General features: G+C 33.6%; 1 protein-coding gene across 2 annotated transcripts in view; it reads left to right on the top strand.

Annotated features, from left to right (window-relative positions):
* LOC132701629 (leucine-rich repeat serine/threonine-protein kinase 1) overlaps positions 1-15,749 on the top strand; it is a 53,132-nt gene that overhangs the window by 18,929 nt on the left and 18,454 nt on the right. For both annotated transcript variants that reach the window (XM_060669745.1, XM_060669746.1), the window contains 14 exons: positions 31-196; positions 253-368; positions 431-599; positions 657-779; positions 2,438-2,614; positions 2,664-2,864; positions 2,920-3,570; positions 8,293-8,453; positions 8,510-8,895; positions 8,952-9,136; positions 11,475-11,613; positions 11,668-11,936; positions 11,996-12,533; positions 12,592-13,290. In XM_060669745.1, the coding sequence (XP_060525728.1) occupies positions 31-196; positions 253-368; positions 431-599; positions 657-779; positions 2,438-2,614; positions 2,664-2,864; positions 2,920-3,570; positions 8,293-8,453; positions 8,510-8,895; positions 8,952-9,136; positions 11,475-11,613; positions 11,668-11,936; positions 11,996-12,533; positions 12,592-13,290 (3,980 nt within the window). The remainder of the gene's footprint in view (positions 1-30; positions 197-252; positions 369-430; positions 600-656; positions 780-2,437; positions 2,615-2,663; positions 2,865-2,919; positions 3,571-8,292; positions 8,454-8,509; positions 8,896-8,951; positions 9,137-11,474; positions 11,614-11,667; positions 11,937-11,995; positions 12,534-12,591; positions 13,291-15,749) is intronic.

Raw genomic sequence — 15,749 nt, 5'->3', positions numbered from 1 at the left:
ATTAAGTATACACAATTTCTCTTTCAACAGTGCATGTCAAATTGGAAATAAGGAAATTGTGAAAATTCTTCTCGATAACGGTGCTGACGGCAGATATCATCCCGTTACAAAATATTCGCCTCTCTACATTGCTTGTTATCATGGACATCTAAAAATTGTTGAACTACTGTTGTTGAAATTTCCGGAATTGGTGCAGGTATTATAAAAAATTTTAAGCGTTATCTAATTTTTTAAGCGCTTTTTTGTTTTTAGCAACACACAGTTGAACGTTGGTTACCTATTCATGCCGCCTGTATCAACGGACATGTCGATGTTCTCGAGCACTTGTTTTATTTTCCATATCCGTCACAAGTTTTGCGCAAATACAGGTAAAGTAAAGCTTATTAGCGACATACCTCGATTAGTCCTGACTCTTATGATTTTTTTAAAGAGATGTTACAGAGCAGTGGGAATATTTCATGCCATATGATGTTAATGAAAGGGATGCCACCGGGCAGAATATTTTATACGTGGCGTCACTTTTGGGAAATAAAAAGCTCGTTAACGCAATACTCAGGTTTAAAATTAAAGCGACTAGAATTATACAAAGTATAAGCTCGGTATGTTTCCCTTTGTTAATGGTTGTTGCTTATTTTTAAGGTTTTTTTTTTTATTAGGACGACGATCTTACGCCCAGTTCTGAAGCGGTATTAAGTCCTACGAGAAAAAGAATATCCGATGGTATTATGAATATAATGTCGAAGTTAAACTTGTCAAGAGGTGGTTCTTTGGAAAATGAGGTAATGAATTTTTAAAAAGAACAGAGGTAAATTTGACGAGCTAAACTATTTATATATTTTTCTGGAAAATTTTAAAACTCTTAATTTTTTGATATTGTGAGTTATTTTTTTGAAGACAATTTTTTATAAATTTATAAATATGTAGTTTGTTGGCATTGCTGAACGTATATTCTAATAAATCATGTGTCAGAAAATAGCTACACCCCTCGTCACTGACAGCGTTTCTTACAATGGTAATCTGCGAAACCATGATCTCTGAAACAAAAACGCAAGCCCAAAGGTCCTATCCGCAACATCGTTCGATTCTAATGTCCATGGTTAATGCTCACGTTAAACTAAACTGGGATCGCGTCACTTTAGAAAGGCTACCAGTCCTTTTGGAGTATCTTAGTTTCTTCAACAAAGCGCATTCGTCGCATAGATCTCGTGGTGTTCTTGACGTTTAAAACAGTTGGCAATCATTAGGTCAGGTCAAACTACAATGCTTAAAGAGAATATTGTTATAATGAATGAGGACTTTTGGAATGACATCTTGCCAGGTGGTGCTTAGCTAGCTGTCGCGCTTAGTTACTAGCTTCTACCTCTCTGGGCTTGCGGTTTTCGCTACCACACCCCAACCTCCATTACTCATTTGAAGGAGTATTGTAATTAAAGCAGAATATCAGATGATCAAAATTTCAAACTCGATTTTACAGAGGAATCTTATATCGTTATTTTAATTGTTATTACATTCATTGGCTATGCCTTTACTTATACCTAGTTCCAATGATTTTCTTACTATTCCATATTTTGTGTCAAAAGCGCAAGTACTTTCTAACTGGAATTGAACTTGGCAGTTTCCAGTTCATCACCATAGGAGAACCTGAAGAAACCTACTACGAGAATTTCTCAGAAATGTAAAAATTAAATAATATTCAAGCCGTTTCATAGAAACTCTAAAAGTTATATGATGTGAGATACCCTATATAATCGCCATATTTTTGTGTATTCAAACCCCCAATTTTTGCAGTTAAAATTTTTCGATAAATTTTGGTGATTAAGATATGAAAGAATTTTACATTGTATCTATAGCAAAGGTCTAGTAAACAATTAATCACATGGGACATACCGGAAGGCATCTTGTCTATCGCCAACACTTTTTAACATGTATGTGGATAGTTTTACAAAATCTGTAACAGCCGTTATTCGCTGACGATTCCAATGTAGTGATACCTGTAAAATCCAAATCAGACATAAAGATAAAGGAAAAATCAGCCTTCAAAATAATGTCCAACTGGCGTAGAGCCAACTGAATCACATTAAATACCAATAAATGGATGAATGAACAAACTCACGTGAGCCGCTCATGTTGATTATCGCGCGGGAAAATTTAGCTCTCATTGTTTTCTATTAAAAAATATAAGAAACAGTCCCTACAGATATTGACATTAATATATTTAGATCTTACAAAATGTGCTGTCTCTTCTTAGGTGGTATTTGGGTGAAACTCAAGAGAAAAATATTGATTATTATTATATTTATGTAGAACCCACTGCATACTGCCTGTATACGGAATTTTGAAAGCCCAAATATTTCAGCATAGCACATATAATCTAACAAAGTATCCTAACTAACTTGGTGACGTTATTAATATTAAAGTTTGTTAATTTCTTTTCTAGATGAATGGAAATGCCAGGGATATATGTCCACTAAGGATTGACATGTATTGCAATAACAATACTGAAACAGCATTACACGTTGCCGTAAAGGGGAAGCATTACGATATTGTTTTAGCTTTATTAAACGCAGGTGCTAATCCAAATGCAATTATTAAACCTTTCCACAGTATTAATGAGGTAAAGTAACACCTTCTTCTTTATATCAATCTACAGCTCATTATTTTAGATTCAAAACAGTTGTTCAGTAATAGACGATGACTCGGGCTATGCTCAATCAACGGCTCTTGTTGAAGCTTGCAAAAATAGAGATTTTCCCGTTGTGGATTTATTACTTAAACACGAAGCAAGGGATGACGAATGCCGAGCGTTAAGCGTAGCGATCATGAACAGAGACGAGACCCTCATAGCTAAGTTGTTATCGACCAAAGTAAAAACGAATCATATGTTATTAAATGTCATGTATTTTATATATATTTTTTTAGGCACACGCCGATCCCGAGTATAAAATCAATAAAAAATCAATGACTGAGAATATACACTCATCACAGTTTAGCATATTTTCCAGTGTACCAAGTTTGACTTACTCAACTCTATTTCCCAACACACCAACGATGATTAATTGGCACAACCAACGGTGTAGTTTAACAGAAATTAAAACGCAATGGCTCATTGATGCTGCATTAAGTTTAAATTCCAAACTGAAACAGAATCCACGCTCCTACGATATTGCTTTATACGCGATCACCCGATTGGATGTATCCAACAATAACTTGAACTCCATTCCATTAGTAGTTTTCCAACTTCAAAGTCTGAAATATTTAAATCTATCTCAGAACAGAATTGAAAAAGTCCCACTGCCTCAGACATCTCCCACAAAAAAGGGACATAGAAGAAAAGGTCTTCACTCAGATGACTCTTGCTATTCATGCCCCGTATTGGAGGAACTATATTTACAGGATAATAGGCTGGATCACATCCCGGACGCCATATTTAAACTGCCGTCACTAGTAACATTGGTCGTTTCAAATAACAAATTGCAGAGTTTGCCATATGGTATGTGGTTGGCGCCAAAATTGAAGGAACTGAATGCAGCGTTTAATCTTATAAAGGAATTGCCTTCGTCTCCAATTGAGGTTAGTGTCATTTTTTATAGCTTTTTCGTATGACCTAGGAATGTTGTAGTAATTTGTAGTTTTTAATTTGTGCTATACTGTATATAGAGAACAAACTAAGCTAAAAAATGAGTTAACTATGTAATTTATTTTTCTCGCTAAGGCAACTTGGTTCAAGAGAGGTCTGGACCAAATAAAATTTTAAACAAGACCGACAAAACTTTCCATTTTCTAATGGTTTTCTTTAAGTTAGTTGAGTTAAGTTTATCCAAGATCGGATTGCAGTCAATTAAAACAAGGATTTTTATATAGTTTAAATTTAACAGTTCATTTAGTTTTATTATTTTTGAGGAATAAATATTAAGTTATTATAAATTATATTTACAGGACTTAAAATAAATGCGACAATGTGTTTATTAATCTTTTATTTTTGTATTTTTTGGGGAGTAACAATATAAAATATTATATTTCCTAAGTTTTACAATTTAGTTTAAAATAAACATAAGTATAAGCATGCAGTTATTTTAAAGCTAATAAATTTTTTACTAAAACATAAAATTCTCATTCCTCTCGTTTCAAGGTTTTTTCTCCACCATTTTTGAATTTTTCGTAAATCTTCAATCTTCCCTTGGTTCGAAAATCGTGCAGTTAATTTTTGAACGATTTTCTCTTGTTTGCCTTTTGATAATCTCTTGGTCTTTGATTGCCATTTATAATTATTCTTATACTTCACACATTTATTATGAGTAGTTTGCACCTATGCATTTTAAACACCCAAAGTTTAAAGCCATATTTTGTCCTTTTCCTCGATAATGTCCTTTATTATTGCACACGAAAAAATTATCCCTGAAGTTATCAACTTTCGAATTCATCTCAAATCACTTATTTCTTCATTCCTGTCGGATATAGAAATTGACTCAGATGAGGAAGTAGCTACAGCAAGAATTATTTCTAGGCGAAGAAAGTTTAAGAAGAATTTTGGTTCATCAAAAACAATTTGTTAGATCATATGATTTCAGCCTTAAAATATATTTTAGGAGATACATTTTAAGGATGCTACAACAAAAAAGCTCTGAGGAAGCAGGAATGCGAGATATTTATTAAAAAACATAATTCTTTCGAAGGTGTTATTTGGTTTCGTGTTAAAACATTCCTATTCCTATTTAAGTTAAAAAATAGTTTGAGGTAAAAATAATTTTATTTTCATACTTGTGTCTTGTTATAATTAAATGGCCGGATTTGAGGGATTTAAATATGTGTTTCTAAAAAATAAGAGCTAAATAGAGTGAATAATAACAATAAACAAATACTGTTGGGTGCTAGATAAATCTGGTTTTACTAAAAATATATATGTATATATGTGCCACCTAGCCAATATTTGTACAAGTGTCAGAAGGGCATATATATATATATATATATATATATATATATATATATATATATATATATATATATATATATATATATATATATATATATATATATATATATATATATATATAATGATGACACTATATTCCGGGATATCATCCGTTCGCTCGTTGAACTCCGACTGGAATCCTGCATCCGACTGGAATCCTGCAGACGTTTCGCCAAAATCTCACTTGGCATCTTCAATGCTCGCGCTCCGAAAACACTTCGAACACTCGAAGTGTTTTCGGAGCGCGAGCATTGAAGATGCCAAGTGAGATTTTGGCGAAACGTCTGCAGGATTCCAGTCGGATGCAAGATTTGCAGGATTCCAGTCGGATGCAGGATTCCAGTCGGAGTTCAACGAGCGAACGGATGATATCCCGGAATATAGTGTCATCACATTTTTCCATCCGTGAATCAATACGTGAGAATATATATATATATATATATATATATATATATATATATATATATATATATATATATATATATATATATATATATATATATATATATATATATATATATATATATATATATATATATATATATATATATATATATATATATATATATATATATATATATATATATATATATATATATATATATATATATATATATACAGGGTTTTTCACTTAAAACTCCGCACGCCAATAAGTCCAAAACGAAAAGAAATATTTAATTTATGTAAAAAGTAGTCAAAGTGTGGGGTCAAGTAGATATTTTCTAAAGTTTAAAAAATTCGACGCCTGCAAAGAGCTGGGCGTCGCGACGCGTCGAAAAATTATTCGATTGCAGAGACTTTGGAAATACGCGCATACAAAAGTACATATTATTTAAAAACTTTTTTGTTATTTACTCAAACTTATTTACTTTACCCGTTTCTAAGTTATACCGATTTAATGAGGAAAAAGTAGACATGTTACTGGTGTTTGGAGAATGCAGATGCAATTGTAGAGAAGCAAAAAGAGTTTACGCACGGCGTTATCCGCATAGAAGAGTCCCCGATGCAAAAACCTTTTCAAGTTTATGTAAAAACTTAAGAGAATATGACAGCTTCATAAAACCTAAAAGAGATAGGAACAGGACGGCTACAAATGATGAAAATACTGTACAAAAAATACGTACAAAAGTAGACTAGTTCATAAACTAGAACCAGGCGATTATGCTAGAAGAATGTATTTCTTAGCGACATTGTCCGATTTGTATAGCGAAGATGCACATTTTCTCTCGAAAATTTTATGGAGCGACGAAAGTCGATTTCAAAATAATGGAATCGTTAATAGACACAACTGTCGTTTTTGGTCCGAAAACCATCCTCGTTGGATTACAGAAAGAGGTAACCAACGAATTTTTAGTATCAATGTTTGGTGCGGCATATTAAATGGATTCCTTATTGGACCTTACTTTTACGAAGGAACTTTAAATGCAGATCGCTATTTAAGATTTCTTCAAACTACACTTCCGGAACTATTAGAAGAAGTGCCTCTTGACACTAGAATGAATATGTGGCTACAGCAGGATGGAGCGCCTGCACATAATGCCCAAATAGTAACGAGATATTTGAACCGAGAATATCCCAATAGATGGTTTGGTACTAATGGACCGGTAAGGTGGCCGGCGAGGTCCCCGGACATTACATCACCAGATTATTTTCTTTGGGGCTACCTAAAAAACGTTATCTATGAAGAACCTATCGAAGATATGGCTGATCTCATTAACAAAATTAGTGCAGCGTGTGTCGCTATCACAAGAAGGACTGTCCTACAAGTGACCCAAGCTCATCTGTTAAAAGTTTTTGATAGTTGTGTTCGAGCGGATGGACATAATTTTGAACAAAATTTTTGAAATGTCTTATTATGTAGTTAATTGCAATAATAATTTTGGTTATTAACTTGTAGGTATTTTACTGTTTTTTCATTTATTTATCATGTTATCAGAACGAAATCGATAAAAAATAATAAATAAAATCATACTAAAATCGTTGAAATCTATTGTTTGTAATTGCACTTAAAGCAACTGCGATAACAATGGTTGCCATAGTAACTAACATTCATGGCATACTTGTAAAAATAAGCGTTAATCACATTTTTTATTAATCATGAAATGTTTACTTTAAATCGGTATAACTTAGAAACGGGTAAAGTAAATAAGTTTGAGTAAATAACAAAAAAGTTTTTAAATAATATGTACTTTTGTATGCGCGTATTTCCAAAGTCTCTGCAATCGAATAATTTTTCGACGCGTCGCGACGCCCAGCTCTTTGCAGGCGTCGAATTTTTTAAACTTTAGGAAATATCTACTTGACCCCACACTTTGACTACTTTTTACATAAATTAAATATTTCTTTTCGTTTTGGACTTATTGGCGTGAGGAGTTTTAAGTGAAAAACCCTGTATATATATATATATATATATATATATATATATATATATATATATATATATATATATATATATATATATATATATATATATATATATATATATAGTGTTTTCGGAGCGCGAGCATTGAAGATGCCAAGTGAGATTTTGGCGAAACGTCTGCAGGATTCCAGTCGGATGCAAGATTTGCAGGATTCCAGTCGGAGTTCAACGAGCGAACGGATGATATCCCGGAATATAGTGTCATCACATTTTTCCATCCGTGAATCAATACGTGAGAATATATATATATATATATATATATATATATATATATATATATATATATATATATATATATATATATATATATATATATATATATAGATTTACAAATATATATATATATATATATATATATATATATATATATATATATATATATATATATATATATATATATATATATATATATATATATATATATATATATATATTTACAAAATTCGGAAAAAAGAAAGTAGTCTTGTTTGTGCATGTTGGGCAGATGCTATGCCGAATCGCTTTACATCCCTTACAAGTTTAAACTAGTTTTAGGTCTTAGTATTTTGTTTGTATATATCGATTTTTAGTTGAGGTACTTGAAAATTCGAAGTTACATAATTGGCAAGTCAGTTTATTCCTAGAAAAAAATAAAAGTAAAACTTATGAATTATAACATAAAAATATTCAACAGAAGAAATAAACTTACTTTTCCAGTTCCATATCAAAAGAATATGGGCCTGAAATAAATAAAAATAATTTAATATGAGATATTAACGCAAATGCAATGGATTATGCCAAACGACACCCATTCTTATTCTTATATTTAATATTAAAAATATTCAGTGAAATAAAAACCTAACTCTCTACAAAACTTTTTTCTGGAAAACTACGTTTACAGTCTATTTGGTAATTATTTTAGACAGAAGATCTGGATAGATTGAGTATCAGTTCAAGTGACAGTCAACTTTCCAGTCATACAGAACCAGACCCAGAGATGGAGATCACAGAATTTGACAAAATCATTTGTGCCGAGGATAGCATACAGTCAGTAAAATATACAAAGAAAGAGAGATCATACATGTAATGTTTTTGTATATTTTTAAATGATAACCTTATGACACAAATATGTATTTCAGGCAATTAGATGTCAACAAGCATCACATTTGGAACAAGCACGTTGAAGTTACAGAGCAAATTCTTCACAGTGATGATATAACAACCGAAAAATGTTCAAAACTTTGTTCTTTAAATCTTGCCCATAACTTGTTCACCAGCATTCCAGTCGTTCTTTCTTGCCTAGCAGTTAATTTAACAAAGTTGAATATGGCATTCAACACCTTAAGATCTATGTCGCATATTACTAGCTATCCAAGTTCGTTGAAACAGTTGGACTTGAGCCATAATCAAATCAGTGTCTGGCCGAGTTTACCGCAAGTCGAAGCTCAAGATAACATGGAGCTGGCTAATTTGATTTGTTACACCACCAACGCAAAATTCAGAGGAAAGTTGGCTGAAATCGGAGGTATCTTAATCAAGTATTTTTCATTTTTGCGAGCGGCATACAGCGTAACGTTTCAGTTCGCCAGCCTTCGGGAAGATCAGTGCGACATTCTGTATTACATTCAGTATGCGCTCATCGTCGACATTTAAGACTTGATAATTTAAGAACTTTAATATTAGCGGACAATCAGTTGTCAAGGATACAATTAACAACTGATGATAACGGCGACTTTTTTTGTACTGATGAGGACGATATCGAACGGGTGAGTATATCAGAATCAAGTAAAGAAGAGGGGCCTTATCTCTAAAAGAAATCTTTATGAAAGACCTGAGGTGAAAAATTTTTTACTAAAGCGAGAAACCTAAACATCTTAAATTTTAAATCCCGTTTTGTGAGAAATAATCTTATATTACCGATTAGGTTCTGTTTGGTAGAATAGTTTTCGTCCTACCTATAATGCAAGAAGATGCGACATTATTTTGTTTTTTTTTTTACTGGTATGTGGTTTCCAGGAAAACAATCATCTTCAAAAATGCCGGCCAATACCGGCCCGTCTAAAAACTTAACTTAAGTCTTAAACTTAGACACAGTCTATTGTCAAAACAGTAGGCGAATTTTATCAATTATTTGAGGTTATATGGAGTTTATCGAGCTTTGTTTTTGATGGGTATGTGAGTTTTATTTACTTGTTACTTTTGAAAAGTCGATGAAATCGATTCTTTTCGAAAGTATACGCGCTCCTCACTAAACTGAAGATCTCGGTAGCAATAGGTGCTAGGGGACCGTTATTGGTACAGAAGTGATCAGCATCGAAAAAAAAAAAATTTTTTGTCTCTTTTCTGTTCAAGGGTTTTTCGACGATAACTTCCGAACGGTTTAAGCTACGCGCTTGAAATTTTGCTTCTTTTTAACCGTCCATGGGGTGCATGAGACATGTAAAAATGGCTGCGTTCAAGCTTCGGCGTCCATCTTTTTTTTTTTCGATTTTCGACTGTTTTTTGGACGTTGCTATGAAACACGATAAGAGTCCGAAATTTGAAGCTATCGACTTCAAATTTGGCAGGCAAATAGCATTTGGTCCCCTAACGGAATCTATTGAAATTAGTTAGGTTGGGGTGTCAGGAAGTATTTTAAAAAAATAAAAAATCGCGTTTGCAAGGGTCTAAGAAAAAAATCTTTTGTCCAAAATTGTTAATGCAACCAAAACGAGAAGACGCACAAGATTTGGTTCGATTAACTTTTATTCTTGATAGTTTCTCAAGAATGTACAGAGTGCGCCGCATATTCAAAAAAACTGAAAAATGGGTCCCCCTAATAGTGAAAATTTTTTGTTTCAGATGTTAGTTTCTTTTACATGACGATATAGCCCATATAGTCAGCTAAAATTTTTGTATTTAAGGTTTTCACCTATTGTACAGGGTGTTCGCGATATTCCGTGTAATATAATAAATGCGTTGTGTCCTAAATTTGATATCGACTTCAAATTTAGAAATTGGGGGCAATCAAATTTCACCAAGCATTTTTTAAACATTTTTGATTTTTTTTTGTTATTTTGGCTTCCAGAAAAACATGTTTTTTTCCATAACCATTCACCCGATCGGCAAAATTCTTTAACCAACAAACGCTGAAGATCCAGTGCAGTAACATTTATTTCAGATATTTTTTCGATTATATACAGAGTTTTTCAATTATAGATAAAAATCTGAAAAACCCAGAAAATTATTCTTTTCCATTGTAAATTATTCACCGCAAATTAAACTTCGTAAAAAATATGGCAATCTACAAGAGCTACAATTTTTTTATTTGCGGTTTTCGTTTATCACACACGCTGCTCGAGATATTTGAAAAAATCCATATGAAAATCACTATTCCGGGGGCTCAGTCAAGACGCGATAACGTCATTGATTATTATGATGCACTGCATGGTTTCAGAAAAAACTTATTTTCTCGAAAACCATTTAATATTATGGAAAAATTCTTGGACCAGGAAACGTGGAAGATTCAGGGCTAATGGTCGTAAATTGAAAACTAAAAAACCTGGGATAATTTGGTTTAAACTGTATCGAGAGAGTTTCAGGTTTCGTCTATCATAATATCATTGGAAATCGTTATTACTTACGTATTTTTTTTATATCTATCAAAGTTTGTCGTGGCTTTGAAATTTGGCGATACGTGATAAACGCGATATACAGGGTGTATGCACAACATCGATTTTGCGAAAGTTCCATAGTGGTCCGCAGGAGCACGATGGAAAAACAATGCGTCCCTCTAGCAAAGAAACCGCGAAACGCCTTCTATTTAAAATAAAAAGCTGCTTCGCGCTAAGCGCTACGAATTTGCCCCGCCCAGCGACGATTTTTCGACAGCAATCTTGTGTTTCGGTTGTGGTATTTAATATGGGGACTATCAAATTTGAAGTAAACAATCGCAACCAGGGTTTTCTTGTTCATAAATAAATATAATAAACCACATTAACTTAAACGTCTGTAGGTGAGGCTTGCTTGCAATTCGTGCATTTTAATTACGGTTTGGTGTCCTTTAGTTTTTATTTTTTAGTGCTTTTAGTTTGTAAGTCTTATTATTTATTGTAAAAATTGTAGAATCTCCAGAGTGGCAAAGCTAGGCTCATGTTCCCGAATCTTTCAATGCTCGACATATCTAACAATGTTTTAAAAGAAATTCCGTCAAATATACAAGAACTCACCAATCTGTCTGTTCTAAACATTAGTGGGAATTTAGGTAAACCTTGCACTACAAAAAATATTGCAAAGCAAATTCCGATGGTATTTTTAGATATTACTGACCTCCCTCCCCAGATGGGACTCCTGTCTCGTTTGTGGAATCTGAACACTAGAGGTTGTTCTTTGCAAGATCCATTAAGATTTATGATAGAAAGCAAAAAATACAAGACAATGGATATCATCGGCTACCTTAAGTCTGTACTGGAAGACGCGAAACCTTACGCTAGGATGAAATTAATGATCGTGGGTGTACAGGGTATTGGCAAAACAAGTTTATTAGAACAGATACGGCAGGAGGGTGTTACTCGGAAAAGACCAGATGTAATTCGCTGCTTTAACCTTAACTTATAATAATTTCGTTACTATATAAATAATTATAGCACTGGGCCAAGAGGATGGGAAATAAAAACATAAACGTAAAAACTTCACGTGGAACGAACATGTCGACGGTCGGTGTGGACATAGGTGATTGGATTTATGAAAAAAAAATTCGCAACCAGTCCTCCCACGGTCCTGTTATCTTCAGAACGTGGGATTTCGGCGGGCAAAGGGAATATTATGCCACTCACCAATACTTTTTATCAAAAAGAAGTCTGTACTTGGTTGTTTGGCGAATCACCGATGGTCATAGGGGGATCAATGAAATTTTGCAGTGGCTCGTGAATATCCAAGCCCGAGCGCCAAATTCGCCGGTGATAATTGTCGGAACCCATTACGACTTGGTGCAGGAATTTAACCCGAATATATTTGAAGAATATCAACAGATAATCCGTGACCGTTTTATCAATATCGTCGATGCGGAAAAGTGTGGCCTGCCAAAGGTATTGGACACAATTGAGATCAGTTGTAAAACAAGACATAACATCAGACTGCTTTGTAATTTGATTTATGACACCGTTTTCAGTTTAAAACCACCTGGTAAATGGTTATATTTCATATTCTGGTGATCTATTACTAGTTGGTGTTTGTTTTACAGGTAATAAGGAACTTCTACTTGAGCAAAAAGTTCCTGCCACCTATCTAGCTTTAGAAGACGTTATTAACTATATAGCTGCAGAATATCGTACGAATGGTTTAGACCCGGTCCTGACGACGGAACAATTTAAGTCAGTAGTGATAAGTGAAATGCAGCTCAGATATAATAAGACGTTCAGGGATTGGTCTGAATTGCACCAGGCAACTTTATTCCTCCACGACAACGGTGTACTATTGCACTATGACGATGCGACTCTCAAAGATCTATATTTTCTGGACCCACAGTGGTTATGTGACATGTTGGCTCACGTGGTGACAATTAGAGAAATCAATCCCTTTGCGAGGTCCGGGGTTATGAAATTAGACGATCTAAAGCATGTCTTCAAAGCTAGCAATATCGGTCCAGTCGATATGAGGGGTTATATTGTAAACCTGTTGAACAAATTCGAAGTGGCATTAACTTGGGATTCTAGAACACTGCTTATCCCGTCACTATTACCATCCGAAGACGATATGATTCTAGCCCAGCTGTATCCGGGCCAAAGTCAATCTTTGGTGAAGGTAAAGGTGCCGTTAAGGTCTCGCGGCTGGGCTGTGCGAAATAAAAAAATAAGCGTGTCGCCAAAATCTATCTTGTATAGGGACACTAGCAAAGATAATTTTCAATTGGTTATGCCTGGGACGTCATCCGCAACTGCAGGTAAGTTAAGCAAAATATGCAGTTCTGCGTAGTCCAATGGTATCTCGGAAATTGCTTGCGATAGAAAAAAAAGAATTACAAAGTCGCACAAGATAGATAACCCAATTTTTAGTGGCTCAAGATTTAGTTATTGCTCAGTACCTTTTGTATGTCTCTTAACATATTGAATCGATTTTTTAATGTAGTAAGGAGTGAATAAGACTCAATTTATTTATTATAAGTTAAGTCGACGTGAAAATTATGACAATAATAAATTTAATAAAATATTTTTGCTTGTGCAATGTTGCCGGTTTTACCCGAAATCGATGACAACATAGAAATTTCAAATGGAACATACAGTTTTTTATACATTTTCTAATTCGATATAACCATTTAATCAACTTCCACTAACTGTACCTACACTTATCTGCCATCTTGTTCACACAAAAAAAGTTTTTGGCGTAAAAACGAATTATTCAATTAACGCTGTCGCAGGTGAGAACTCATGAATGTACTTAAAAACTTAACTATTTTATACAGGAGACGCCGCAAGAGTGCACTTTTGAAAGAAATTTGGTCATAATAAAAAGTCTTTGTTTTTCAATTCAGTTAACTATGCCAAAAAATTATCCACAAAATGATTATATCTGTTCGTAGACATATCGCTTACCGCTTTTTAAGAAATTAAAAGATATTATCCATTGTCATACGGCACCCATCACAATTTACGTGGAGGTCCTTGACGAAAAATTACAAGAAAATGTGTCTGGAGTTGGAATGACTTTAAGCTTGTAATCTTGAAATTCTAAATTTATTCGTAATACATGGGTAGTGCAGCAGAGTTGTTAGCAAAACTCGCAGATTTTTTAATGAAATTTGCCTCTTATTAATCGTTGCTGATTATTTCAAGTGAGGGAAATATCATCAACGTGTTAGCTTGTTTTCATGCGTATCCTGAAGCCTCTTGTGCTCAACGGAAAAAAAATAGGTATTTCAAAAAAATGCGAATGCGTTGACAGGATTTTAAAACGGTGCCCGTATAAATGTAATACCGTGTCCGCTCTTCATCAAGAAGACTTTGCTCGGCGTACAGAATTTCGCGAGATATTACTAATTAATTACCCAAGAGGACCCTTAGTTCTTACGTAAAATAATTTGGAGTGATGAGTCCAAATTTACAAAGGAAGGGAACATTAACGTTTTTTGTTTAGTAATCAACAATTCGATATCATATCTATCATGGAAATATTAAATCACAGGAGTATTGGAACCTTTTGGGTTCTGTAGTAGCAAACTTTCTAGATGACTTACTCTTGGCTCTTAGAGACTTTTTGGTATCAGCTCGACAGAACCTCACGGCACTCACGAAATTGATGAGGAAGTTTATGAAATGTTTGACCAGTGGATCAGGCGATTAGGACCATGAGATTGACCCCAAGGTCTTCAGACCTCATTCCCATGGATAATATTGATGAGTTAATTGTTCAGTACCCAGAACTTTCGATTGATTGAATTGTTATGGTATGACTCCGTATGACAAACAAATGTTTTTTTTTATTACTATATTTCCTTCAGTGCACTTTTTTGATATCCCCTGTATAAAATTCATTAGCTAACAACTGTAAAAGTGTTAATTAAATAATTCGTTTTTACGCCAAAATGTCACACTTTATCGAAGCAGGGTTTTAAAAAATCAGTTTTTTTTTTCGATCAAGATGGCAACAAGTTGGTGTGTTGTTGGTGCATGTTGTTTAACTTATTATGTCGAATTCGAAAATGCAATAAAAATAAATAAAAAACTATATGTTTCAGTTAAAATTTCAGTATTGTAACTGATTTCGGTTAGAACCGGCAACATTGCAGAGACGAAGATATGTTTAAATTGTACGTCAGTGTCAATTCTGGCCGCGTAGCAAGTTTTATAACAATGTTAATCTTGTGAATTTATTACTTAATAATTTGTAAAAGTAAGTTTTTTTCATTTTTCTCACTAGGAAATATTAAGTATTTCAGCATCAAAATAGCAAAATACTTCCTACTCTCAAATACGTCAGTTCTACACGTCAGTAAATGTATTCGTGCCGTTTTGGTCATGACAGTAACAGTACTATTACCGTTTTTATCTGCTTGTAGGCTTTTTTGAGTCAGCAAATTAAACCGCTCTGGGGTAGCAGCAAGGAAATTAAATGATGTTAAATAAAATTTGTCGTCGTTTTTTTACGTTGTCCCGAGTTATTTTTTTAATATTATTTTCTAATTCAAGTACATAATTGACACAATTGATTTTTTTTTTATTCGTTACTCTCACACATTCCGTCGTCGAAATTTTCTTCAACTCACGGGTTAAACATAACAAATCATGACTGTAATACCACTACCACCATAGCGCAAATGATTTTAACATTTGTAATTTGTGGACACTACTAAAGTAAAAAATTGCTCCTGTAACTATTTCTCAGTTTATACTAATACCCCGTCAT

The sequence above is a fragment of the Cylas formicarius genome, unplaced genomic scaffold (genome assembly GCF_029955315.1).
Source record: "Cylas formicarius isolate icCylForm1 unplaced genomic scaffold, icCylForm1.1 PGA_scaffold_4__25_contigs__length_36172078, whole genome shotgun sequence".
NCBI classification, from domain to species: domain Eukaryota; kingdom Metazoa; phylum Arthropoda; class Insecta; order Coleoptera; family Brentidae; genus Cylas; species Cylas formicarius.
This window is presented reverse-complemented; position numbering and strand designations above follow the sequence as displayed.